The sequence below is a fragment of the Dryobates pubescens genome, chromosome 30 (assembly GCF_014839835.1).
Source record: "Dryobates pubescens isolate bDryPub1 chromosome 30, bDryPub1.pri, whole genome shotgun sequence".
Classification (NCBI taxonomy): domain Eukaryota; kingdom Metazoa; phylum Chordata; class Aves; order Piciformes; family Picidae; genus Dryobates; species Dryobates pubescens.
Window position 1 is genome coordinate 8157544 of NC_071641.1, and position 27648 is coordinate 8185191.

General features: G+C 52.9%; 2 protein-coding genes across 2 annotated transcripts in view; one reads left to right on the forward strand and one right to left on the reverse strand.

Annotated features, from left to right (window-relative positions):
• CDH23 (cadherin related 23) overlaps positions 1-27648 on the reverse strand; it is a 334982-nt gene that overhangs the window by 50419 nt on the left and 256915 nt on the right. The window contains exons 24-36 of the mRNA XM_054174778.1: positions 26910-27129; positions 26078-26230; positions 23710-23823; positions 22076-22224; positions 10229-10289; positions 9380-9528; positions 7156-7291; positions 5271-5659; positions 5084-5185; positions 3289-3291; positions 1992-2141; positions 1230-1358; positions 451-579 (exon numbers count right to left, since the gene is read on the reverse strand). Of these exons, the coding sequence (XP_054030753.1) occupies positions 451-579; positions 1230-1358; positions 1992-2141; positions 3289-3291; positions 5084-5185; positions 5271-5659; positions 7156-7291; positions 9380-9528; positions 10229-10289; positions 22076-22224; positions 23710-23823; positions 26078-26230; positions 26910-27129 (1884 nt within the window). The remainder of the gene's footprint in view (positions 1-450; positions 580-1229; positions 1359-1991; positions 2142-3288; positions 3292-5083; positions 5186-5270; positions 5660-7155; positions 7292-9379; positions 9529-10228; positions 10290-22075; positions 22225-23709; positions 23824-26077; positions 26231-26909; positions 27130-27648) is intronic.
• On the forward strand, positions 13532-17591 carry C30H10orf105 (chromosome 30 C10orf105 homolog). The gene is made up of 2 exons (XM_054174777.1): positions 13532-13556; positions 17170-17591. Exon 2 carries the CDS (start codon positions 17175-17177, stop codon positions 17589-17591), a length of 417 nt encoding a protein of 138 aa, XP_054030752.1. The 5' UTR covers positions 13532-13556; positions 17170-17174.

Sequence of the window (27648 nt, forward strand, 5' to 3'; positions counted from 1 at the left end):
AAGGAAACAGCAACCATGAAATGACCAAAGTTGAAGTTTGCAAGGAAACAGCAACCATGAAATGACCAAATTGCAAGGGGCCAGCAACTCTGAAATGACCAAAGGTGAGGTTTGCAAGGGGGCAGCAACCCTGAAATCACACAAAGTCAGGTGTGTAAGGGACAGCCAACCCTGAAATGGCCAAAGTTGAGGTTTGCTAAGGGCCATCAATCCTGAAACCACATCAGGCCAGGCATGCAAGGGATTAACAACCCGAAAATGACCTAAGGTGAGGTTTGCAAGGGGGCAGCAACCCTGAAATGGCTCAAAATCAGATCTGCAGGGGCCCAGTAAAACTTAAATGACCCAAGGTGAGGTTGGCAAGAGGCAACCAAACTTTAAACCTACTGAGGTGGGGGTCAGACCTCTCCTTGAGAGGATGGAAGGAGAGGGCCAGGCCTGGGTGCTCACCTCGCTCACGCTGACGTTGTAGCCAAAGGGGCTGTCGATGATGGGAGGGTTGTCGTTGATGTCGAGGATGTTCACTCGTAGAGTGTGCTCCTTCCTCCGGGGAGGCACGCCACCATCTGAGGCTTGGATCTGCAAGTTGGGGTTGGATTTTCAAGAAGATGCTGTTTGTAAGCTCATGGCCTCAAGAAAACAGCCTGATGCTCCAAACCACACAGAATCATAGAGTCATAGAATTGTCAGGGTTGGAAGGGGCCTCAAGGAGCAGCCAGTTCCAACCCCCCTGCCATGGGCAGGGACACCTCACACTACAGCAGTAGTGTGCTCAGAGCTACATCCTACCTGGCCTTAAAAACTTCCTGGGATGAGGCTTCCACCACATCCCTGGGCAACCTGTTCCAGTGTCCCCACCCTCATGGGGAAGAACTTCTTCCTAACATCCAATCTGAATCGACCCATTTCTAGTTTTGTTCCATCCCCCCCAGTCCTATCACTCCCTGACACCTTCAAAAGTCCCTCCCCAGCTTTCTTGTAGCCCCCTTCAGATGCTGGAAGGCCACATTATTGTCTCCTTGGAGCCTTCTCTTCTGCAGACTGAACAGCCCCACCTCTCTCAGTCTGTCTCCATAGGAGAGGAGCTCCAGCCCTCTGATCATCCTCAGAATCAATCACAGAATCACAGAATGTTAGAGGTTGGAAGGGACCTTGGAAAGATCATCTTAGTCCAATCCTCCTGCCAGAAGAAGTCCAAGGAGTGGTAACCCAGGTGGCTTGGGGCTTACCCTTAAGGTGTAGTGATCCAGCAGCTCCCTGTCCAGCGGCCGTGCCACAAACACCTCTCCGTAGGTGCTGTTGGTAGTACGGATCTCAAAAGCCTGGCCGATGTTCCCCGAAGCCAGTGAGAAAGTCACCTGCAAACACCATGGGGAAAGCAAACAAGGGCAAGGCAATGTGGTGCTGTGAGGAGGAAGGAGAGAAAGGAAACCCTGTGATGATAAACCCAGCATTGCCCTCAGGGGGTCTCTGAGCATTTCAAATTGCTCAGCTCCGATGCTTAGGGTGCACAGGTGTGCTGGCTCATTGCAGTCACCCCAAAGTCACACCCACAGGCCAACCCCAGTCTCCTCCACAGCCCTTCCATGATGCTTGTTGGTGTTAAGGAACCTCATTAAGACTGTCTGCATGGTAAAGAATATAACAAATGGCCAAGAGCTTCCTGCTCAGCCTGCTGCGGGCTTTGCTGCCTCTCCCCATGCTGGGAGAGGCCGCAGCTCATTTTCAGCTCCCTTTGACATATGGCCCTTGGAGCTCTTTGACCTGGATGGCCCAAGGACAATGATTTTCCTCTCCTCCTGCATGCCTTGACTGAGGAGAGCTGGCACCCACTGCACAACCCTCCCCAAAACTGCTGCCATCAATAACCAGGGTTTGCTCTGCTGGGGATGAAGAGGTTGGAAAGATGCTGCTGGAGGCGTTTGTGCCTTGGTGAGACACTCCCACAGCCTCCTGGGCAACCTCAAGCCTGCTGTGCTGGGCCTCCCTACCTGCCCATTGCTGCCTGCATCCGGGTCACGAGCCAGGACCACGGCCACCCTCTTGCCAACCGGGCTGTCCTCTGCCACACTCACAGACGAGTCAGAGGTGATGTCGAACTGGGGGCTGTTGTCATTCTCATCCAGGACTGTGATGGTCACCTGCATGCATGGCACAGGGCTCAGGTAGGAGCTGGCCCCCCTGCCCACCCAGCATCAACATTCAGCTGGACACCCCTGGTAAACGTTTGAGCTGCTTTGAGGTGCCAACAATGTGAGTAGGGTCCACACCACGTGGCAATTTGGCGCAGGTATTTGAGCCCAGGAGCTGAAGCTGCATCCAGTGAGTAGTGCCCATTCCATGTGGGAATGGGCACAGGTATTTGAGCCCAGGAGCTGAAGCTACATCTCTCTCTGCAGAGGAGGAGGAGGAAGGATGTTTAGAGTCTGGAGGAGGAGCTCAAGGATGCTGCAACTTTCAGGGGTTGGATTTTTCCATGGAGCATCCTCCTCCAAATATCTGGGCACAGAGCAGCTCACACTGCTGCAGGGTGATCCTTTCCTGCTAAACTTCCCCTGAACAGTGATTTCATCCCTGCTCACAGCACCAGAGGTTGGGCAGGGTTTGTTTTAAAGCCAAACAGGCACAAAAAAGCACAGCACTGTGTGCATTTAATTTAGCCAGGGCAAGGTGGGCATAGTGAAGAGCTGAGCTCCTTCCTGGGATAATCTCACATAGGGGTGAGTGAGAGACCAGGTGGGAGATGCTTGAAGGGATACCTCACCAGAGGGGACCAGGCTACCTCAGCCACAATTAGCCAGAGGAAATGCTCTCATCGTGTTTGCAAGCCAGGCACTGCAACACGACACAGAAATGGGAGAGGAAGAGCCCTTCTGTTCCCGGGGCTCTATTTATGGGTGCCCCAAGTCCCCAGCTGTGGCCAGGCTGAATGTGACAACATCCCAGAGGAAGCCAGGGAGTGAGCTGTGTGCCTGGGAGTGATTTGGTTATTGTTGATGCTGAATGATGGAGAGCCAGGAGCTGGGGGAGCCCATTCAGCTGCGGTAATGGATTCAGCTGCGGCGATGGATCCAGCAGCTGCTGTCCCAAGTGTCAGATCAGAGCATTGGGATTTCTGCTGGTCAGCAGCAGGGTGGCTCACTAGCACCTCACCGTGTCCCCAGGTGGGTCACAGAGTCTGATGCTGGTGGGACAGGGCTGGAGAACTCTGCCCCAGTCCCTCCTCACAGCTCATGGTGGAGTTGAGGGTGGATCCTGAGATGATGCCATCACGACGGCCATGCTTACCTTCTGTTGGAGGAGAGCAAAGGGGGAAACACAAAACAAAGAACCAAGAGTTAGTGATGGATGAGGAGGTGCAAGGGGCACTGGGCAGCCTTGCATCCCACCACAGCAGTGCTGGGGGCCTCACTTTCCCCACTGAGGAGATTCAGAGGCTCCTCTGTAGGTGCATCCCTTTGTATTTGGTGGATTTCCCCGTGCCCTGGGAAAGGCCTGGCAGTGTGTGGAGAACACAGCCATCAACACCCACGGGCTGGGGCAGGCAGCCTTTGATGCCTTTGCCATCCAGAGTCCTTTGAGAGGCAACAGATGCATGAAGACCTGATGCTGCCCATCACTGCAGGCCAGTCTCTAGTTTCAAAGCCCTTCCTGGGGCCTTGTTTCTCCAGATGGACCAAATCAACAGGATTTGGGTAGTGGCATGTGGACCAGGCTTACTCTGCACCCAGCATGCCTCCTGCCCCCACAGAGAAATGCAAATCACCTCCCTGCCAAGCTGCCTTTGATAGTGGACAGTGCCAAATATAGCCCTGTCAAACAGAGAATCACAGAATCACGTTGGTTGGAGAAGACCTTTGACATCATCCAGTCCAGCTGTTAACCCAGCGCTGGCAGGTCACCACTAAACTGTGTCCCTCAGCACCACATCTACACAGCTTTGAAACCCCTCCAGGGACAGGGACTCAACCACTGCCCTGGACAGCCAGGTCCAAGGCTCAACAATCCTTTTATGGGAAGGAACCCAACCTAAACTTCCCCTGATGCAACTTGAGGCCATTTCCTCTTGTCCTACAACTTGTTACATGGGAGAAAAGACCAAACCACATCTAGCTCCAACCTCCTTCCAGGGAGCTGTGGAGAACAAGGACATCTCCTAAACCTGCTTTTCTCCATGCTAAACCCTAATTCCTTAAGATGCTCCTCACAAAACTTGTGCTCTAGGCCCTTCACCAGTTTTGTTGCCCTTCTAGACTGGCTCCAGCACTTTAATATCCTTCTTGTAGTGAGGGACCCAAAACTGAACCCATTATTTGAGGTGTGGCTTCATCAGTGATGAGCACTGGGGGATAATCCCTACCCTAGTCCTACTGACCACACTATGCCAGGATGCTGTTGGCTTTCTTGGCCATGTGGGCACACCCTAGCTCATGTTTACCTGTCTCAAAATGGTTTTACCTTGGTAAGCAAACTACAAACTCCCACAGTTTGGGGTGTTGGGTAATTTTGTTCTGAGAAATCCCATCCTATGCCATGCAGAAGCTACGAGGCACCAGCTCATAATTATGCAAATCCAAGCATTCCCCCAAACCAGGATTTCCAGACCCTGCTGGTTACAACAGAGAGGACAACTAGGACATGCTGTCCCAGGTCAGAGGAAGGTGACCTGAGGTCAGCTCTGCCTGCACAGAGGTTTGTGAGGAAGTAGGTATCACAGTATCACACTACATTAGAGGTTGGACCTCCAGAGATCATTGAGTCCAACCCCCCTGCCAAAGCACCTAAGGGTAGTCTGCACAGGAATGCATCCAGGTGGGTTTGGAAAGTCTCCAGAGAAGGAGACTCCACAGCCTCTCTGGGCAGCCTGCTCCAGTGCCCTGTCACCCTCACTGTAAAGAAGTTTCTCCTACTCTTGAGGTGAAATAGTCTATGTTCAGTCTTGTTTCTTGTCTTATTAGTGCACACCACCCGAAAGAGCTTGGCCCCCTCCACTTGACACCCACCCCTCAGCTATTATTACACATTGATATGATTCCCTCTCAGTCTTCTCAAGCCTAAACAGCCCCAGGTAGAAGCTACTCACCACTGTGGAGTCAATCTTTGGCCCTCCGTCGTCAGCCACCACTGTCAAGGTGTAGAAGTCTCCTTTCTCTCTATCCACCTGGCCTTTGACAGTGATCACACCCTGCCAGGGATGAACAACAGCCAGGCTGGTCACCAAGAATTCAGGTGCAGCCAAGCCAGGAGGGGGTCAGGCTGTGGCTACTCACAGTGATGCCGTTGATTTTGAACAGGGAGAGGGCCTGGGCGTTGGTGTTGGGGTCGAACTTGTAGGTGATCTGGTTGAGGTTGTCAATGGAGCGGGCCTGGACCCGGAGCACCTCGGAGCCCAGGGGGATGTTCTCCATGATCACAGCCTCGTAGCTGCTGTTGGAGAACTGCACAGCCTCGTCCAGCTCGTTGAGCAGGCTGACGTAGACGCTGCAGAAGCCCTGGTTGTTGGGAGGCGCTTGGTCCGTGGCCGAGACGTTCATCAGGTAGCTGGTTTTGGTCTCGTAGTCCAGGTAGTCGATGGTGGTGATGAGGCCTGTGCTCTCATCGATCTCAAACTTCCCTTCTGCACCCGACAGGATTTTGTAGTTCACCAGACCGCCGTTCCCTGGGGCAGGAGCAGGAGCTGTGGTGCTGGCTGCACCAGCAGGCACCACCGATGCTAACTCCAGCCATGGAGCGGACCCCATCCCACATGGGGGATTTCAACCTGGCCAAGCCAGGATCTGTGCAATGGCTGATTTCCCCACTTCTCCCCCTGTGGTAGTTTTAGGCTATGCCTTCAAAATTTTTTCACAGATCTTATCATAGGATCACAGAATCAACCAGGTTGGAAAAGACCTTTGAGATCATCAAGTCCAACCTAACACCTCCTGACAGCTAAACCATGGCTCCAAGCGCCACATCCGATCCTCTTTTGAACACCTCCAGGGACGGTGACTCCACCACCTCCCTGGGCAGCACATCCCAATGGCCAATTACTCTTTCTGGGAAGAACTTTCTCACCTCCAGCCTAAACTTCCCCAGGACAGGAAGTAGTAAAATGTACACTACTGGGTGTAAAAAGGAAAATAAAGCTAATTCTGAACAACCCCATTGGAGAGATACCTACCGGAAGATTTAGTTCCCAAAACAGTTTCTCTCCTCCTCTCGCTTCTTTGCTCTGGGAGAGATACTGACTTGCTTCTGACTGACCTTGGCTGCATTGTTTTGGCTAAGTCTAACATCCCTCTGCTCCCTGGACTCAGCACTGGTTAGGCCACACCTTGAGTCCTGTGTCCAGGTCTGGGCTCCTCAGGTTAGGAAAGATGTTGAGATGCTGGAAGGTGTCCAGAGAAGGGCAACAAAGCTGGGGAGGGGTCTGGGCCACAGCCCTGTGAGGAGAGGCTGAGGGAGCTGGGGTTGCTTAGCCTGGAGAAGAGGAAGCTCAGGGGTGACCTTATTGCTCTCTACAGCTACCTGAAGGGAGGTTGCAGACAGGCAGATGTTGGTCTCTTCTCCCAGGCAGCCAGCAGCAGAACAAGAGGACACAGTCTCAAGCTGTGCCAGGGGAGGTTTAGGCTGGATGTTAGGAAGAAGTTCTTCATAGAAAGAGAGATTTGCCATTGGAATGTGCTGCCCAGGGAGGTGGTGGAGGTGTTTAGGAGGAGACTGGATGGGGTGCTTGGTGCCATGGTTTAGTTGATTAGATGGTGCTGGGTGATCTCAAAGGTCTTTTCCAACCTGGTCTGGTCTATTCTATTCTATTCTATTCTAGTCTAGTCTAGTCTAGTCTATTCTATTCTTTTGTCCTATTTGTACAGGGGGTAAGGGGGAAGCAGGGAGTGGGAGGCAGGGAGGGAGAAGCTAGTTTGCCTTGGTCCTTGGCCAGGAGGGTTCTTGTGCTGTTTATTAACTGTAAGTACCTGCCAATATTGTCAGTCCTGTATGTTTTGTACACGTTCATTGCATTCCATTGTAGATTGTAGTTTTGCTTCTAAATACAGCTTTCATTTGCTTCCAACTGAGCTGGTCTGGCAAATTTAATGCTGGGAGGGGGAAATTTCACCACCAACACCCCACCCCCCACCCCAAGCTGGGTGTCTCTCACCTCTAGCTTCCTACCTGTGTCTCGGTCCGTGGCCCGGACCACCACCACCGAGGTGCCTATCCCTGCTGTCTCCCGCAGCCCCAGGCGGTTGTACTGGCGCTGGGTGAACACTGGCACCTCATCATTGACATCTTCCACGTAGACAATCACCTGCAAACCCCCCCACCCATGGAGAAACCACAGGTGAGCTGGGCAAGCTCAGGAGCCCTCCCCAGCTCCTCATGCTTGTGAGGGGAAACACATCCTTCCTGGCACTCATCTGCTGCACAGGAGGAACATCATAGAATCACAGAATTGTTAGGGCTGGAAGGGACCTCAAGGAGCAGCCAGTTCCAACCCCCCTGCCATGGCCAGGGACACCTCACAACGATCAGGTTGCTCACAGCCACCTCCAGCCTGGCTGCAAAAGCCTCCAGGAATGAGGCTTCTACCACCTCCCTGGGCAACCTGTGCCAGTCTCTCACCCCCCTCATGGGCAACAACTTCTTCCTAACATCTAATCTCAATCTACCCATTTCTACTTTTGTTCCATTCCCCCTAGTCCTATCACTCCCTGACACCCTCAACACTCCCTCCCCAGCTTTCTTGTAGCCCTCTTCAGCTGCTGGAAGGCCACAAGAAGGTCTCTTTGGAGCCTTCTCTTCTGCAGACTGAACAGCCCCAACATCTCTGCTACAAACGCCACGTTTAACACCACAGATTGAAACCAGCCCTGTGGTTGGAGTGACTCAGTCCTTCCCTGGCTGGAGGGACACACAGCCTGTGCATGAATTCTTCCATGCTCTGGGATCTCCTGCTGGAAAGGTTGCAGTCAGAGGCCCTGTAGTGTGGCGACACTGACGGCTCAGTGGGAAATTTTGCTCCGAGTTCAGCAGGTCGAGCTGCTGCTTCCCCAGGGGACAGCCTTTCTCCTCCTGGTTTGCTGCTGGTGCTGCGGGCAAGTCACGCTCGGCCAGAGCCCACCCCAGCACTGGGGCTAAAAATAAAAGCAGCCAGAGGGCTGGGACTGTGGGAACTGTGGGAAGCTGGCGTGTCTCCCTGCGAAAGCTTATTGCCAGGGGGTCCTGGGTTATTTAAAGGAATGCCTGGTCAGGAGATATGGCTTCCAACAGCTCAGCTCTTCCTAGAATCATAGAATTATTAGGGTTGGAAGGGACCTCAAGGATCATCTTAGTTCCAAGCCCCCTGCCGTGGGCAGCAGTCCTCCTGATGGCTGAGTGACATCTCACTGGGTGAGCAGGATTCTCTCCACCAGTGACTGCTGCACCACTGAGCAACCTCATCACATTGATTTGTCACAAGAAAAGAAGAAAGAAAGACAGAAAGGAAGACAGGAAGGAAGAAAGGAAGGAAGAAAGAAAGAAAGAAAGAAAGGAAGAAAGAAAGGAAGAAAGAAAGGAAGAAAGAAAGGAAGAAAGAAAGGAAGAAAGAAAGGAAGAAAGAAAGGAAGAAAGAAAGGAAGAAAGAAAGGAAGAAAGAAAGGAAGAAAGAAAGGAAGAAAGAAAGGAAGAAAGAAAGGAAGAAAGAAAGGAAGAAAGAAAGGAAGAAAGAAAGGAAGAAAGAAAGGAAGAAAGAGAGAAAGAGAAAGAAAAGAGAAAGAAAAGAGAGAAAGAAAGAAAGAGAGAAAGAAAAGAGAAAGAAAAGAGAGAAAGAAAAGAGAAAGAAAAGAGAGAAAGAGAGAAAGAAAGAGAGAAAGAGAGAAAGAAAGAGAGAGAGAAAGAGAGAAAGAGAGAAAGAGAGAAAGAGAGAAAGAGAGAAAGAGAGAAGAGAGAAAGAGAGAAAGAGAGAAAGAGAGAAAGAGAGAAAGAGAGAAAGAGAGAAAGAGAGAAAGAGAGAAAGAGAGAAAGAGAGAAAGAGAGAAAGAGAGAAAGAGAGAAAGAGAGAAAGAGAGAAAGAGAGAGAAAGAGAAAGAAAGAGAGAAAGAGAGAAAGAGAGAAAGAAAGAGAGAAAGAAAGAAAGAAGGAAAGAAAGAAAGAGAAAGAAAGAAAGAAAGAAGGAAGGAAAGAAAAAGAAACAAAATAATATAACAACAGTCCCCCTCCAAAGGGCTCTTCTCCACCCACGGGCAGCCCCTGGAGACTTCCTGTCAGCCTTTCCATGCCAAGATCTCTCCAACTTCCTGCATGCCTGCGAGGGCTGGAAACGACTGCCCTCTGATGAAGCATCCCAAATAGTTTGGATGAACTCCTCCTCCACCCAGCCCTGCTGCCCTCCCCTCCGCAGCTGTGAGGTCCTTACCCTCACGGAGCTCCTCATGGGTCCCTGCTCCGTGTTGTAGGCCTCCACCTCCAGGACGTGAGAGGAGTTCTGCTCCCTGTCCAGGGGCCGCACGCCCCTCATCACCAGCCCGGTGCTGGGATTGATGCGGAAGTGGTTGTGCTCATTTCCTGGTGGAGGGGAAAAGGGAGATGCATGCTGCCCATCCATCTGGCATCAGTCCTGCTGACACATCCAGCCCTGCCTTGGGGGCTGTCTTGGAGGAAGATTATTGAGCAAAACCCAAGTCCCTGTCTCATAGAGTGGTAGGAGTTAGAAGGGACCTCTGGGGATCATCCAGTCCAACCCCCCTGCTAAAGCAGGATCTCCTGTGGCAGGTCATGCAAGAATGCATTCAGGCTGGTTTTGAAAGGCTCCAGAGAAGGAGACTCCACAACCTCTCTGAGCAGCCTGCTCCAAGTGCTCCATCACCCTTGCAGTAAAGAAGTTTTGCCTCTGGTTGAGGCAGAGCTTCCTGTGTTCCAGTTTTATCCACTGCCACTCCTCTTATCACAGGGCATCACTGAAAAGAGGCTGGCCCCTTCTTTTTGATGCCCAGCCTTCAGATATTTGTAATCATTAATCAGATGTTTGTAAACATGAATCTCCTTCAGCTACCCCAGGGCTTGGCCCTCGTCAAGCCAGGAGCTACAGCACCTAGATGTCCATCCGTGACAAATCATGCCCTGGCATTTAATCCTAGTGTTAAAATTTTGCTCTCTGGGGTGGAAAATGCAAAAGGGGTGGGGAGCACAACCTCCCAAGGCTGTGTGTGGGATGGCTGAAGCTTGGTACAAACCCACCAGTGCACAAAGGGGCTCCTGGACTTACCCTTGACAATCCTGTACCACACTCGCCCGTTAATGCCTTCATCTGCATCTGTGGCTTTCACCTTCATGAGATAAGAAAAGCAGTGAAGGTTTAAGGCAGACATTTCCAGACTGTGACAAGTCCTCTCACTCTGCTGAGGCTGGACAACCTCAGCCACTCCTCATAAGACCTGCTTTCCAGATCCTTCACCAGCTTTGTTGCCCTACTCTGGGCACACTCCAGCACCTCACTGTCCTTCTGAACACCAAACTGAACCCAGTACTAGAGGTGTTGCCTCACCAGTGCCAAGCACTGGGGGACAACCCTTTCCTTAGTCCTGCTGGCCACAGCGTTCCCGGTACAAAAGACTTCACCACTAAGGATGGAGCTTCCCTGCTGGCAGAGCTGGGCAGGGATTCCTGCTCCCATTTGTGACGGGCAGGCAGCCCACAGCATCACAGCAAGTCACCCAAGCAGCAGCATATGTAAAAACGACCAAAAGAAACACAAATGCAACCAGTCTAGAGCATGCTGGTGGTCTGGACACTGGTCTGGGTCTTTGCAAGACCCCCACCAGCGGGTGGGAGGACCCTTCAGCTGCGATGCACTGCAGTGAGTCAGTCAAGCACCTGCCCCCGGAAACCCGAGACACGGCTCCCCTCTGCTGTTGCCGAACAACACTGCAGTGTGTTCTCCTCAGCCCCCCGCCAGCAGCACACTGGCCCCAGCAGCTGGAAGGCTGGATGTGGTGAGGGGCAGTGGGGTCTGGGCTTCTTCCCCAGCTGGCATCGAGCCACCGCACCTCCCCCCTGCAGAAATCGCTTCCCACACAGCATCCAAATCCCAGCCGCAGCGGTGGTCACTTGCAAGTCCCTGGGATGAGGATGCAGGGAATGTCTTAGCTTTTGTTGTCTCCCCTCCTTCCCCCAGCAAGGCATCTTCTGCTGTAGTTCTCCCTGCAAATACTACCCAGTGGTCTCCCTTCCCCGGGCAAGTGTGGGTCGGTGCCCAGATGTGCACTGAAAAGAGAAAGGCAAAGGATGCAGGTGCAAGGGAGCAGTGAAGCCACTTACAGGGACTCCCTTTCACAGCCCTGGGCTTGCAAGAGTCAGAGATGCCCTTTGGAAATGCAGTTTTGAGATCACAGAATATTAGGGGCTGGAAGGGACCTCAAAAGATCGTCCAGTCCAACTCCCCTGCCAGAGCAAGGTCACCTAGGAACACATCCAGGCAGGTCTTGAATATCTCCAGAGGGGAAGACACTTCAAATTGCTCTTGTTCCTTTTCACCAAACCAGCCCATGCCTGCAGAAACCTTGGAAAATGCTGACTGACTTGCAAACTATTTGGATTTCCCACCCCTGTGCCATGTACCTTGTCCTCATGTGTCCCAGATCAGCCCACGTCTTGCTTTATGATCAGATACAAACCCTGTGCCCTGCTCCATGTTTCACCATGGATCAATCACTTCAGAATCACAGAATTGTTTAGATTGGAAGAGGTCTTTAAGATCATCAAGTCCCACCACTAAACAAGTGCTGCCAAGGTCCATCACCAAACCATGTCCCTCAGCACCACGACTGCATGGCTTTTAAACCCCTCCAGGGATGTGGAATCCCCGGGCACCCTGGTCCAGAGCTTGATAACCCTTTTTCCTAATATCCACTCTCAAAACCCTGTGGCACAACCTGAGGATGTTTCCTGTTGTTCTACCATTTGTTACCTTCCTTTCACAGCAGAGAGTTCCCTCTCATACCAACTCTCCCACCCTCAGGTCTCCCTGAAGCCATTTCTGGGCAGAACCTGGGCAGAACTCCTCTTACATGTGATGGATGAGTCCTGTAGCAGCAGGGGAGTAATGCCCAGGCAGACTGTTTGCCTTGGCATGGCACTGGCTCCATCCTGGGAAAGTGTTTGGCATCAGCCAAAACTCTGTGCCATGGTGGGTTGGAAGCCTAAGGGGTGGGAGACAAAACTTTGCAGCTTTTTGCTCCACTCCTTGTCCTGCTGTGCCCAGGAAGCTGCATGTCAAGGTGAGCATGGATTTCAATGTGATGAGAAATTCCAAGCTGCAAACATCCTCTTAGCCACCCTTTTCCCAGCTCACCCGAGGAGCTGCTGCAAGGATATGCAGCACAGAAAGCAGATAAGATGAGTCAGCCCAGGTAAATAAAAAGGTAGAATCAGAGAAGGTTAGAAGGGACCTTTAAAAGTCATCCAGTCCAATTCCCCCTGCAGTAAAAAATTCCCAACTAGATCAGGTTGCTCTCAACCCCTGTTGTCTCAGCCTGGCCTCACAGCAGAGAGGTTCCAGCCCTCCCAGCATTGCTGTGGTCTTCTCTGGCCCTGCTCCAACAGGTCCATGTCTCTCCTGGGCTGGGGACTCCAGAGCTGGCCCCAGCACTGCAGGTGGGCTCTCATCAGAGCAGAGGGGCAGAATCCCCTCCCTCCACCTGTGGCCCATGCTGCTGGGGATCAGCCCAAGACTCAGCTGGGTCTGGGCTGGGAGCACACAGTGCCAAGTCATGTCCACCAGCACTCCAAGTCCTTCTCCTCAGGGCTGCTCTCCAGCCTTTCATCCTGCAGGTGCAGGACCTTGCTGAACCCCATGAGATTCCTAGGGGTCCACTTCTGAAGTAGTTTCCATGAAACCAACATATGCTCCTGCCAGCCTGAAGCTCAGCTGCTACTGCTGCTTTCAGCCACTGAGGTCCCAGAGGAGATGTACTTGGACAGACTGTTCCAAACTTAGGCAAACAATTGGACTTGAGAGCAAGTGGTGGGAGAAAAGCTCCTTCTGCTGCAGGCACAAGGCATCTTGTGCAGCTGAGCAACTAGGTGCCTCCATCCTGTCCCCCCTGCTAGAGAGAGTGGGCTGCAGGCAGAGCCAGCCTTTGGCAGGCCACCTTTCCAACACCCCCCGGCTCCTGGAAAGGGGTCAAAAAAGGAGGAGGGACGAGGGGAGAAGAATAAAAGGATGGGAATAAAGCAGGCAGCTTGGCGCAGAGCTGCTGGGAAAAGGGGGAGCAGGCGTGGGGCTCAGCCCACGACCGTACCATTCAGCGTCCTGCAGGGGCAAAGCCGGGGCAGACAGACCCCGAGGGGCTCAGCCCCTCATCCCAGCGGGGCACAGCCCCAGGGCACCACTGAGCTGGCAAAGCCTGGGAGGCGGCTGGCGAACCCCCTGGGCTTTGCACGCTCGGGCTGCTCCCAGCCTGGCTGCCATCGCTCTCCCACCCTCCCGTGCCCTCCAAAAGGGAGGAGGGGGCCGGCAGTCGGTAAAGCGCGGTGGGAGAGGCGGCAGGGCAGGCGTTCTGGAGGAAAGCCCGGGCTCGGCTGGCCGGTGAGAGGTAGGGAGCACAAATCCCCACGGCAGACCCGCCACTGGCTGCTCAGGCTGACCCTCAGGGGCGAGTGGGGCCGGTCAGGGGCGTGTTGCCATCCTCAGCTGCAGAGCTGCTGCCCTCAGCCTGGGGAAAGGGCTGCAGGTGGGGTGGGGAGAGAAGATGAGAAGTTTGGGGTGGGGTTGAAGTTAAACATCCCTCCTCCCTTCCCTGTCCTCCTGCTTTGTGATGGGAGGTTGGGAAAGTCCTGCGAGTGCAGCGCTGTGCGGGGGACGGGAAGCAGCATCCCTGACAGCCCTCGGCTTTCAAAACCCGGCTCTCCAGGCTGGTGAGCTGGGTGTTTGGGATTTGCCAGCACCGCCTCCTCCTGCAAGAGACTGGAAAGACTCAGTGCGTTGGGAAAAGCTGGGGAGCTCCAGGAAAGCCTTGTAAGCAGGATAGGGAGGGGAAAGAGAGCTGCTTTTCATCTGAGCTGGGTTGCAGGCACAGAAGAGCCTGAAGCAGCCTTTTCTTTGCTGGAATTTGAGAAAAAGGGAGGGAGAGTATATGGAAAAGTGCTGCCAAACCAGGCAGCTGGGCCAGGCCAGGCAGGCAGCACTGCTGGGCAGAACAATCTCTGCTGCTCATGCATAGCAATCATTTCTTTTTCCTTTCCACTTTCCTCGGGAGCAATTTGCTGTTTGCAGTTTCTCTTCCTTCCCTCTGATCCTCGGCTGCTGGGTTGTGGGGATGTCTCTTGTTGGAGCTGACCAGGCAGGGATGACCCTTCTTGGGGGATCTGCCAGGCTGGGCAGCCTCTTCTTGACATATCTGGGCTGTACAATGTGGGGCTTGTTGGGACAGTGATGCTGGAGTGGGGGAGGATGCTACAAACAGGGATGCAGGCAGCAGCCTGGCCTGTGGGTACAAAATGCTGTGGGTAACTGGTCTGTTGCCAGGCTTCAGGGAAGGCACCAAGCTCCCACTCTATGGGATGGAAGCCTTTGTTCCCATGTATGGCAAGTGCTGCTTCTGCCATATTGCTGATAGGAGCCCAATTTTGGTGGCTTTTTGCTGAGATTCTGTTGGAATGGCTTTAGCTTTGCCCCAGGCAGGAGAGGGAGGGGATGTTCCCTTTAATACATGGAAAATCTACTGGCCCTGGGAAAAAAAGCCATCTGCAAAGATTTTCCAGATTTTTCAGTGCCTCTCTCTCTAGAAGGACTTAGAAATCAGGTGAGGGACAGCCTGGATCTTCCCTGAACCTACAGCTCTGCCAGTTGAGCTGGGTGTGAGAAGAGAGGGGATGGGAAGCATGGCTGGAAGAGCCTGGGAAAACAAACACCAGTGAGACTCTCCTGACAGTTTCTAAGGGACATTGTCAGCTGGATTGAAAAGAAAAGCCCCACAGCCACCATCAACAGAGCAAAAAACCAACCTGAAGAAATTGTCCATGCCTTCTGGCTTGCTCTTAACAACACTGTAAGGTCACCAAGCCAAACCACGTGTGGTCAGTAAATGCCAGAATTTAGGTAGCCTTGGTAACCTCAATTCAGGCTGCCTTTGCTGTTGGGGGTAAGCAGCAGCCCTGCCTGCTGGTTCTCATGCCTGGGCAGAGCCCAGGAGCAGCCTACCCAGGGAGCAAGGAGGGTCCTCGGGATAGCTTTGGCTGCCAAGGGTTGCTCTCCTTCCAAAGCTGGAGGTGAAGAGGCTGAGCTGGGAAAGGAAAGGCTGTGCAGTAAAAAAATGCTTTTGGGGTGAGGAGAAGTGGAAATACTGCTTTGGAGGAGGAAATGAGAGCCATGGTACCTGAGCCTGCCTGCAATACACACAGGATTCACCTGAGCTAAGGTGTTCTCAGGGGCCAACCCATTTATTTTTGCATTTCACATCTCCTGAGTGCAGACCTGGCTCTGACCCATGGAAACAGCCACATCTTCCCAGAGCCTCCAAGCTGTGACCAGGATGATCTAGTTCTTGCCCTGAGGCCAATACCATCCACAGCAAGCCCAGGCAAGGCCAAAGCATTCCAGAAATGAATCACATCTCACAAGTGCCTCAAACCCAGTGCCCAACTCTGGTAGAAACTTCTGGCTCTAACCCCTCTGTATCTGGAGCACAGATCCTGTGGGAGTAGTAAGTTCCCTCCGTGACCAGGCAGAGTGTTGGGAAACCTGAGCTGGGAGCTCACCTGCCCAAGCATGCACCCTGCACACAGAGGGTATGGTTGGAGCACAGACAGCCCAAGTTCAAGGACTCCCAGCACTCAACCTTGCAGCTCTCACAGTGTTTGCTTAAGGCTGTTTTCTCCTGCACAGTTTGGCTGGTGAGCAACGCTTGTCTCTTCTGATGCAGCATCTTACTTTCCACCAGGCTCATCTCCACTGAGGTGTCTCATGGTGATTAAAGACATGCCATTGATGTCTCCTCTCTCCTTTTCTTTTTTTGATTGCTGTGCTGAGGAATGCCTGGCTGCTGCCTACACAAAGCTGTGTGGCTTTGGGACAGCAGCTGCAAGAGCAGACCCAGAGACCCTGGCAGTCCCTGCATCCCTGTCTTTCCCCATCCTAAGCTCTAATTAAATTGGCTCAATCCAAACCCATATTTGGCAGGAGAGTGCCTGGCCATGGACCATTCTAACAGCTCTCCATCACTCTTCTAACTCCCACATCTCTGTAGGAAAGTCAGTGTAATAAAGCTCTACCTCCAGCATACGAGCTGGAGAACCAAGGGCCGAGCCAAGCTGTCGCATTGCAGAGGGCTGGCACAGCGAGGTCTCTGAGCTGGGAAGATGCTGGTCTCAAGCACAGCCCACCCAGGGTGAAAAATGAGTATGGGAGGGTGCATGAAAGCAAAACAATGGGTGCAGACTGCTCTGGGAATGTGAGTGGGGGGGTGGGTCTGACCTGGTGGGCAAATGACGGTGGCCACGAGATGTTTGGTAAGAGCTCTTACTGATGAGGCTTTTGGGAAGCTGGTTTGCATCACACCTGGCTGAGAAACTCATGGCATGTCTGGACCTGAAGCCAGGTCAGGAAAATGCCTAGCCCAAGAGAATTTTTGGCACAAGTAGGGGGAGGGCGTTACACTTCTACCCTGCAACCACCCAAAAAGGCAGAGCCAGCACAATACTGCAGCTCAGTGAGGACTTCTCTGGGCAGAGGCTCAGCCAACCATCCATTTTCTTTAGGGGAGAGGGAACAATCCAAAAAAACAACCACCCCAAATGACTGCCAGTTCAACAAAGCCACAGTTCTGAGGAGCAGAGAGCAGGGGGGAGGGTTTTGGACCTTCTCCAGTGTATGGTTGGTTATCACTCTCAGAAAAACCTTCCTGCACTGCCTGTGTGTGAGTTCCACACAGGTGGTGTCACTGGGACCGCAGTGTCCCAGAGTATGTGGTCACTACTTGTGCTTGGCCAGATGGTTTTGCACTTCAGGTAGAACTTCACAGGTGTAAATCCCACCTCTGTGCTTTGCTTGCTGGCAAAGCTGCCAGGCTCCTGTCACCCTGTGCCACAAAAAACATGGCTGGGAGGACCTTAGACATCAAAACAAGCCAAAAACCCACCAGGGTGAACAGAGGGTGGCTGCCTATCCAGCTTCTGAGGGGTAATCATCCATGCTGCTTCTCACTGCAGGGAAGATGAGCACAGAGGGTGCTGACAATGGGACCTCTCCTACTCCGCCTCTCCCTTGGCTTCCAGTTTCAACCACCGAGCTGGTCCCACCCAGTCCTGCATCCCCCAAGGTGGCAGACCCGCTGTCCATCATCATCGTGCTCGTCTGCATCTTCCTGCTCCTGGCAACCTTCCTCATCTTTGTCAGCCTCTGCAAGCCTGTGGTGCTGGACCAGCCCCACTTTGGGCCCGTTGAGTGCATGCCACATCACCCAGCAGACGCCAGCGAGCCCCAGCTGAGGCTCTGGAAGCGGCTGGGCTCCCTGCGCTGCTCCATCAGCACCTTCAGAAGGAGCCAGCCGCTGGCCCAGAGCCAGCTTGCCTGTCCCAGGAGCTCCCCTGCCAGCCAGGACTGGGATGTCATGGAGTCCACCAAAATGTGATCCTGCTCTGCGGGTACTAACTCACCCCACGCTGCTACTCTGCCCTAGGCTTTGGGTTGAGGCTCGGCTCCCTCCTCAGGCCTGGTCTCCTGAGCATCCCAGCTGAGCTCATTACCACACAGCAGCTCTGCAAGGTGACAGGAGATTTTGCTACTTCAATTTCCCCAATGCTTTCCAGGTTACTGTTTCCTGGCAGGAAAGGTGGAGGCATCCCAACTTCACACCCACACAGAGCTAGCACCAGGCATGCCATAAAAAAAAATGTTGCTGCTTAATTTCTTCTGGAAAACATTGTGCAACTTGTGAGGCAGCTGAACAAACAGCCTGGGCAAAGAGAGCAAAACAACCTGGCTGCCTAACAAAGAACTCCTTGAAGAGGGGCATCCCAGGGCAAACCTCTCCTCAGAAAGCAATCCTCAGCTCCTGAGTCGGCGGAGGAAGGCTTGTTCCCCTGACCCGTACAACAAGCTGTGGGTTGCTGATGCTTGGAAGGATGCAGGTTCCAGCTGTCTGCTGGAAGCCTGCTTCAATAAATGAGCAGCAGGAGCAGGTAAACACGTCTGCAAAGGCAGTAAAGAGGCCTTTTGAGGCTTGCAGCCTCTGACAGCTTGGAAAGGCACCACGCAAGGCTGAGCTGCTCCTTTCTGCTGGGAAAGGGTATAACAGCCAGCAGGTAAGCTGATGTGCTTAAAAGCAAAAGGAAAAGTGGTTTAATTCTTCCAGGGCTGCAGCTCACACTACATTCAGCCATGGAGACTTCACCCAATGAGGTGCCATGGTGAGCACCAAACATCATCCCTCTGGGGTTCCAGTGTTTTCCGACCCTTGCAGGGTGCAGCTCTGCACCAGGACCTCCCTGGCTGCCTGGGACATTCCCACACTCCTCCAGGTCTGGATTGGAGAAGAGGATGGGGAAACCTTCAAAGCCTCTCCTTGCTGCCACAGGGACACTTGGATGTCATTTGAAGGGGGAGATATTCAGTACCAAGTGTTCACTTTTAAAGGTGTAAATTAAACTGAACCTGAGCCACTGCCCATTTACTTTTCCCGTCTGATTCTGTTCTGTGGAAAACAAACCTCTTCCAAAACACCACGTCTCCTTTGCCACAGGATTCCAAAGCCACCTCCCTCTTTTGGGAAGGGAGACTTTGATGCCAGGATTGGTTTTCCTCCATTCCTAGACTTCCAATTTGCAAAACTAGCTCAGCTTTAGGTATACAGAATACAGAATGAACCAGGTTGGAAAAGACCTTTGAGATCATCAAGTCCAACCTATCACCCAGCACCATCTAATCAGCTAAACCATAGCACCAAGTGCCTCATTCAGGCTCTTTTTAAGCAGCTCCAGTGATGATGACTCCAGCACCTCCCTGGGCAGCACATTCCAATGGCTAACAACTCTCTCTGGGAAGAACTTTCTCCTCACCTCAAGCCTAAACCTCCCCTGGCACAGCTTGAGCCTGTGTCCTCTTGTTCTGTCACTGCTTGCCTGGGAGAAGGGACTGACTCCCACCTGTCTACAACCTCCCTTCAGGTAGCTGTAGTAGCTGTAGATGGCAATAAGGCCTCCCCTGAGCCTCCCCTTCTCCAGGCTAAGCAACCCCAGCTCCCTCAGCCTCTCCTCACAGGGCTGTGCTCCAGACCCCTCCCCAGCTTTGTTGCCCTTCTCTGGACACCTTCCAGCATCTCAACATATTTCCTAAACTGAGGGGCCCAGAACTGGACACAGGACTCAAGGTGTGGCCTAACCAGTGCTGAGTCCAGGGGCACAATGACCTCCCTGCTCCTGCTGGCCACACTGTTCCTGATGCAGGCCAGGATGCCCTTGGCCTTCTTGGCCACCTGGGCACACTGCTGGCTCATGTTCAGCTGCTGTCAACCAGTACCCCCAGGTCCCTTTCTGCCTGGCTGCTCTCCAGCCACTCTGACCCCAGCCTGTAGCACTGCCTGGGGTTGTTGTGGCCAATGTGTAGAACCTGGCACTTAGATGTGTTCAATCTCATGCCATTGGACTCTGCCCATCTGTCCAGCCTGGCAAGGTCCCTCTGGAGATCCCTCCTACCCTCTAACAGATCAACTCCTGCCCCCAGCTTGGCGTCATCTGCAAATTTATTGATGATGGACTCTATCCCCTCATCCAGATCATCGATAAAGATATTGAACAGGATTGGGCCCAACATTGATTCCCCACCCAGCTCCCTGCATGCTTCTAGCCTGGGCACAGGGATTGCAGGCAGAGACAGGCATGGTGCTACAGGCATCATTGTGCCATGGCACCACAGGTGACTAGGAGCCACAAGAAGCTCATGCTCCCAGCACCCACACACAGCTCCCAGCAAACCTTTATTGCAGGAGGCAAAAGGCTCCTTTCTTCTCTCCCAATGACTCACCCTGTCCCTGAGAGGCAGGGACAAAGCTGCCCCTTTCCCTGTGTGCAGAGAGGTATTCAAGGCAGGAGCAGCCTTCCCAGGGCTCTCTGCAAAGAGCCTTTGGTGCCCGCTCCAGAAGAGCCCTGGGTTTGAAGGGATGCTGTAAGCTTTGGAGGCTGAGTGAATGCCTGCATTCATTCAGCACTCACTGAGCCATTCAGCTCTGCCCACTGCACCCTCAAAGAGGAACAAAAATGAAAGCAAAGTCCAAATGCTTTTCTCCCTCCGCTTCCCCCCACCATTTCTCAGAGCATCTCTTTGCATGAAGTCTTCTCCCTCCCCCTTGAGATGTCTGCTCTCCATCCCTTCTCTGCTGGGAGGGGGGGAGAAAGTGAGGACACAGCCAGGCAAAGGGGCCTTGCCAGCACAGGGCTTGGGTTTGCTCCTCTCACCTCCTGCAGAAATGGGGTGAAGTTCATATTTTCCCCTTGTGCTTTGGAGTCTTCTCCCTGGTGCTCACAGCCTGGGCTACCAAAATCTGGTAGTTTTAGGCTATGCCTAGAAAAATTTCCACAGATCTTGAAGGCAAAGTGGTAGGATGTAAATGAATTACTATTGGATGTAAAAAGGAAAAGAATGATATGGTCTGAATAATCCCACTGGACAGAGAGAGAACATAAAAGTTAGATCTGTAAACTAACTTTCTCTCTTTTTGGCTTCCTCTCTCTAGCAGGCAGTAACTTGTGGCTTCTGCTGGCCCTGAATGTGTTCTTGCTGTGGTTAAGTAACTAACAGCAACTCTCTGCTCTCTCTCTCTTGTCCTATGTGTAGGGGCGTAGGGAGCAGGGAGAGGGGAAGCTATTAGTAGCCCCCTGGTTTGTCCAGGGGGGTTCTTGTGTTGTTTCTGAATGGTAGATGCATGTAAATATGGTGCATTTTGTACATATCCATTGCATTTCATATTTAGGTTGTGGTTTTGCTTGTCAATACAGCTTCATTGGCTTTTCCAACTGAGCTGGTCTGGCAAGTCCATGTTGGGGGGAAATTTTAGAATAGAGTAGAATGGAATGGAATGGAATGGAATGGACTGGACTGGAATGGAATGGAACGGAATGGAATGGAATGGAATGGAATAGAATAGAATAGAATAGAATAGAATAAGGATAGGATAGGATAGGATAGGATAGGATAGGATAGGATAGGATAGGATAGGATAGGATAGGATAGGACAGGACAGGACAGGACAGAGTAGGGGTAGAATAAGGTAGAATAGAGTAGAGTAGACTAGAGTAGAATAGAATAGAATAGAATAGAATAGAATAGAGTAGAGTAGAGGTAGAATAGGGGTAGAATAGATTAGAGTAGAATAGAATAGAATAGAATAGAATAGAATAGAATAGAATAGAATAGAATAGAACAGAACAGAACAGAATAGAGGTAGAATAGAGTAGAGTAGAGGTAGAATGGGGGTAGAATAGAGTAGAGTAGAGTAGAGTAGAGTAGACTAGACTAGACTAGACTAGAATAGAGGTAGAATAGAGGTAGAATAGAGTAGAGTAGAGGTAGAATAGGGGTAGAATAGATTAGAATAGAATGGAATGGAATGGAATGGAATGGAATGGAATGGAATGGAATGGAATGGAATGGAATGGAATAGAATGGAATAGAATAGAATAGAATAGAATAGAATAGAATAGAATAGAATAGAATAGAATAGAATAGAATAGAATAGAATAGAATAGAATAGAATAGAGGTAGAATAGGGGTAGAATAGAGTAGAGTAGGGTAGGGTAGAATTAACCAGGTTGGAAGAAACCTTTGAGATCATCAAGTCCAACCTATCACCCAACACCATCTAATCAACTAAACCATGGCACCAAGTGCCTCATCCAGTCTCCTCTTAAACACCTCCACCTCCTCCACCATCACCCACCCTACAAAGGAGCAGGGGAGTGCCTAAACAAGATGACATCTTGCCCTGGCTTTGGGGAGATGGGGAGAGAAAAATCTGCCCCCTGGGCTTCCCACAGCTTCTCACAGTCCCGGTGCCAGGGGTTGGAGGATGGGAGACCCCCTTCAGCCCGCCAAGAGCCATGGTGGAAGAGAGCCACACACCTGCACTATGCTGCTGGCAGCTGGGATGTCCTCGGGCACGCTGACCTCATAGCTGCTCTGAAGGAAGATGGGTCGGTTGTCGTTGACGTCCAGGACGGTCACGTACACGGTGGCAGTCCCTGTGCGCCGGTTCCCCGTGGGGCCGTTGTCTGTATGGGAGAGAAAGGCCAGGGCAGGGGGTGCTCAGCCTTTGGCCACTGAAAACCACAGGAGCAAAGTTTTCTGAACTGAAGTCCTCCATCTTTGCTGCAGCTTCCAAACCCCACACTGAGCCATGAGGGTTTGTTTCCTTTTTCCTGCGTTTCCAAACCCCCACACTGAGCCACGAGGGTTTGTTTTCTGCTTATCCTGAAAGGAGGTTCATAGAATGGTTTGGGTTGGAAGGGACCTTAAAGATCATCTAGGTCCAACTCCCCTGCCATGGGAAGGGACACCTCCCACCAGCCCAGGTTGCTCAAGACCTCATCCAACCTGGCCTTGAACACCTCCAGGGAGGAGGCATCCACAAGCTCCCTGGGCAACCTGTTCCAGTGTCTCACCACCCTCACTGCAAAGAATTTCTTCCTAATCTCCAGTCTAAATCTCCCCTCCTCAAGCTTAAAGCCATCCCCCCTCATCCTAAGAGGTTGTAGCACTGAACTTTCTTCCAGTATGTAAGGAAGAGGAAAAGGAAAAGCCAAACCATCTCCAAGATCTGCCACGGAGCCACAGACCAGTGAGGCTGGAAATGCATCTGATGGTTAAAGAGGGGACTAAGGGAGTGATGTATGCTGGAAGGGACTGCTGGAGGCTTGGGAGATGAGGATGAGCAGGGGTTTGATGAGTTTTCTGTAGACCCAGCTCAGCTCACAGCCCAAGAGCACCAAGGTCAGTTGATGTTCAGTGGATAAGGACGTAGAAGCCTGGCTCTTTCGTTTGCCACAATGGGGAGCATAGGTTGGGTTTGGGTTTTCCAGCATGATGCAAGAGAGCACTAAGCCCATTCAGCTGGTGACTGGGAGAACACCAGCAGCCTGATAACCATCAGAGGGGCAGCACAAACCCTTTACCACTTGGGATCTAGTCCTGTGTGCCCAGCTGCTGCAGCAGCCCCACTGCAGACTTTGTGGCACCTGCAGTGCCGCCCCCCCCCCCCCCCCCCCCCAAGATTTCTGACCAGGCTACTTATTTCTCTTTTCAGAAGGGACACCCAAGTCATCTGCAAACAGGCACATCATTATAAAGCTCTGGGGATGACAGCCAAGCTGTGTCTGGCATGCAGGCCCTCTGCCATGTGGCTCTGGATTAATGGGCAGCCTCTGAGCCAAGGGCTGGCATGGTATTAGGGGAAAGATGTTGTGGCACTGGCTTTTCTGGGTGGAGGTCTGCCCTGGACAGCATGAAGCCTCTGAGGAATGGGGACCCTTGCCTCCCCCAGGGCAAAGGGAAAAACTGTGTGAGCCTGTCTACAAAAGCCATGGTGGAACCCACAGTTTCATACCCATGGGTTATGAGATGCTAACACCAAACACAGGCTTGAGTTTACAGAGCACCTCAAAGGTAGTTGTCACTCTGCTGCATTTCCAAGACAGCTCAGCATGTGCAAGGGCCCCTTGTGTGGCAGCAGTCTGATGGGAAGGGTGGGAAATCCTTACCAATGGCCTCCAGGATCAGTGTGTATGATGCCACAGTCTCCCTGTCCAGGCTCACAACCGTCCTGACCACCCCATCCCTGAAGCCAACGCTGAATTTGCCATCATGGTTCCCACCTGCAGAAAAGGACAAGGACCAGGTCAGCCACTGGCTGGATGCAGGAAGAAGAGTCCACACTTCAGAGGATACTGCAGCCTGGGCACAGGGTCAGCCCAGCTATGGAAGTCTCAACCTGACCTCCTGAAGGGCTGTGTTCTACATGGATTTGGGCAGAGCAAGTGCAGAATCATCAAATCATAGAATGGGTTGGGTTGGAAATGACCTTTAAAGGTCATCTAGTCCAACCACCCTGCAGCCAGTTGGCTCAGAGCCCCATACAACCTGGCCTGAAATGTTTCTAGGGGTTGTGCATCCACCACCTCTCTGGGCAGCCTGGGCCAGGATCTTACCATCCTCAGTGTCAGACATTTCTGCCTTCTGTATATAGTCTGAATCTCCCTCTTTTAGTTTTAAACCATCATCTTTTGCCCTGTCTCAGAGGGTCCTGCTAAAAGGTCTGTCCTCAGCTTATAGATCACCTTTAAGTACTGAACGGCCACCAAAAGGCCTCCTTGGAGCCTTCTCTTCTCCAGGCTGAACAAATCCAACTCTCTCTTAACCTGGCCTCACAACAGAGGGGTACCAGCCCTTTGATCATCTTTGTGGCTTTCTCTGGCCCAGCAGATCCATGTCCCTCCTGTGCTGAGGACTCCAGAGCTGGCCCCAGCACTGCAGGTGGGGTCTCAGCAGAGCAGAGGGGCAGAATCCCCTCCCTCCCCCTGCTGCCCACACTACTGGGGATCAGCTCTGGACAAGGCTGGCTCTGGGCTGGGAGCACACAGTGCCAGGTCATCTCCAGCTTTCCCCCCACCAGCACTCCAAGTCCTTCTCCTCAGGGCTGCTTCTCCAGCGTTTCATCCCCCAGCTTGTGTGGCTGGAACATGAGGCTGCTATTGTGAGAAAAAAATGACTCTTTGGTGTCACATCTATTTTTACCTTCTTCCTGAGGGTTAAATGCCACATGTGCCATTTGCAAGTCAAATTGTGGCCAGGGGGTTCCCCAGCCTCCAGCTGCAGGTGCTGCAGTTGTGGTGCAAGCCGGGCACTGCCCAGGCAGCATCGCTTCCCACCTGCTCCCTGCCCATCCAACTTCACCTGCCAGCTGGGTGATGAAAACTCCAGAGAGCCTTCCTGCCCTAAATACTGACTGCCACTCCAGTGGTGTGAAGCCTGCCCTTGTGCCTTTTCCTGGCCACATCCCAAGGGTGTGTGAAGACAGGAGGGCAAGACTTCTCCCTCCCAGTCAGGACAAGGAGAGCCATGGGGTGGTCAGCAAGGCAAAGAGCCAAGCAGGGCTCTTCCCAGGCTCACAGGATGTTAGGGATTGGAAGGGGCCTCTGGAAATTATTGAGTCCAACCCCTCTGCCAGAGCACAGAATCCAGCACAGGTCACACAGGAATGCATCCAGGCGGGGCTTGGAAGTCTCCAGAGAAGGAGACTCCACAACCTCATTGGCAGTCTGTTCCAGTGCTCTGTGAGCCTCACAGGGAAGAAGTTCCTCCTCATGTTGAGGTGGAGCCTCCTGTGCTGTAGTTTCTATCCACTGCCCCTTGCCCTATCCCAGGGTGCAAGTGAGCAGAGCCTGTCCCCTCCCTCCTGACCCACAGCCCTCAGATATTTGTAAACATTCATTAAATCCCCTCTTAGTCTTCTCTTCTCCAAACTATAGAGCCCCATGTCCCTCAGCCTCTCCTCACAGGGCAGTGCTCCAGTCCCCTCATCATCCTCATAGCCTCCCATTGCACTTTCTCAGGTAGATCCATATCCCTCTTGAAGCCAAAAACTGGATGCAATATTCCAGGTGGGGCCTGACTAGAGCAGAGTAGAGAGGGAGGAGCACCTCCCTTGCTCTGCTGGACATACTCCTCTTAATGCACCCCAGGATCCCATTGGCCTTCTTGGCCACCAGGGCACATTGCTGTCCCATGCAGAACTTGTTATCTGCCAGGACTCCCAGGTCCTTCTCCAGGGGGCTGCTCTCCAGCAGATCACCTCCCAGCCTGTACTGCTGCAGTTTATTCTTCCTTCCCAGATGCAGGACTCTGCACTTCTCCTTGTTGAACCTCCTCAGGTTCCCCTCTGCCCAGCAGTGGTCAGCAAGGCGCAGAGCCAAGCAGGGCTCCTCAGCAGAGGGCGATACTGCACAAGCTTTGGAGGGGGCCGGAAAAGTCAACGGTGACGCGCAGGATACCCTGGCCGCGGGCTGGGGCAGCCTGCTCCTTTCCCCAGCCAAAGGTCCCCTTCGCAGCTGCTGGTGGGGGGGTTGCTACCTGTGATGAAGTAGCTGAGCTCGGCGTTCAGCCCAGCGTCGGCATCGGTGCAGTTGAGCCGGACCACCTTGAAGTCCCGCGCCACGTTCTCGGGCAGCGACACGTTGTAGACAGCAGGGAAGAAGGTGGGGTTCTCGTCGTTCACGTCCAGAACTGAAAGAGGGAGCAGAGCTGAGCAGCCTCCGAGGGGTGCCTCTCCTGCTGGGCTCCCCCAAGCCGCCTGCCTGCTGCTTTGAGCATCCCAGGGAATGCTCTGTGGCTCCAGGCTGTAGTTGGCTGTCTCTGGTGCACCCAGATCACGCTCCATGTGCAAAGAAACCCTGCCTAACTGGTGCAAACACCAACTTCAATCACAGACTTATTTCCTCCCCTCTTTAGAGGAGAATCATAGAATGGTCCAGGGACCTCCAAAGGTCATCGAGTCTGACCACATCCCCAACTAGATCAGGTTGCCCAGGGCCTCATTGAGCCTCACCTTGAATATCTTCAAGGAAGGGTCCCCAACCACCTCCCTGGGCAAGCTGTTCCAGTGTTCAACATAAGCCCAGCAATTCCTGGTGTGTATGGCAGGGGTCACAGGACCAGAGTTGTCGTTTTGCAAACCCAGGCCTGAGGAGAACCCAGGAGCATTTTCTTTCCAAATGATGCTTATCCACCACACTTGTGTGAAGCCAATAAATAGAAATGCATTGAATCTGGGCTAGACCACACAATAAGGGTCTCAGTGTCTCCTATATGAGCCAGGGGGAGGTGTCCCTGTCATCCAGGTTTTTGGGACCAGAGTGGGGCTCTGTAGCTGGGCAAGGGTTGGAAGGGGTCCTGGAGCACCCACCTTTGACAGTGAGGGTGCTGGTGGAGCTCTTGGAGGGTGTGCCAGCATCACTGGCCACCACCCTCAGGTAGTACTCAGCGATCCTCTCCCTGTCCAGCACGGTGGTGGAGGTGACAAGGCCACTGGTGCTGTTGATGAGGAAATCCATGCGAGGCATCCCCACCTGCATGCGGTACGTCACCTGTCCGTTGGGACCCTCGTCCAGGTCAATGGCCACTACCTGATGGGGAGAGCAAAGAGGAGGGGTGAGCCCCATCGTCTCCTGGTGGTAGAAATCACACCATGGAATCCCTGAACATTTCTCTGTCCCTAGGGATGCTGGGCTGAAACAAATAGCCCTCAGAGCTTAGGGAGCAGGCACATGGGGTGGAACTTCCCCCACATTTGCATTTCCAGGGGATGGGGAGGGTGGAAGGAACGGAGGGGGGATGGCGAGGGTGGAGGGTGGAGGGGGGATGGCAAGGGTGGAGGGGATGATGAGGGGACAGAGAGGGTGGAGGGTGGAGGGGATGGTGAGGGGACAGAGAGGGTGGAGAGGGGATGGAGAGGGCAGAGGGGACGTAGGGGGCATGGAGAGGGTGGAGGGGATGGAGGGAGCATGGAGAGGGCGGAGGGGACCGAGGGGGGATGGAGAGGGCGGAGGGGACCAAGGGGGGATGGAGAGGGTGGACATAATGGAGACAATGGAAAGGATGGAGAGGATGTAGGGGCTGGTGGAGTGGGAGAGGATGGCGAGAGT

What these genes read in the sequence shown, in the direction of transcription:
- C30H10orf105 (XM_054174777.1), top strand. Translation starts at nt 17,175, where the DNA reads ATGAGCACAGAGGGTGCTGACAATGGGACCTCTCCTACTCCGCCTCTC.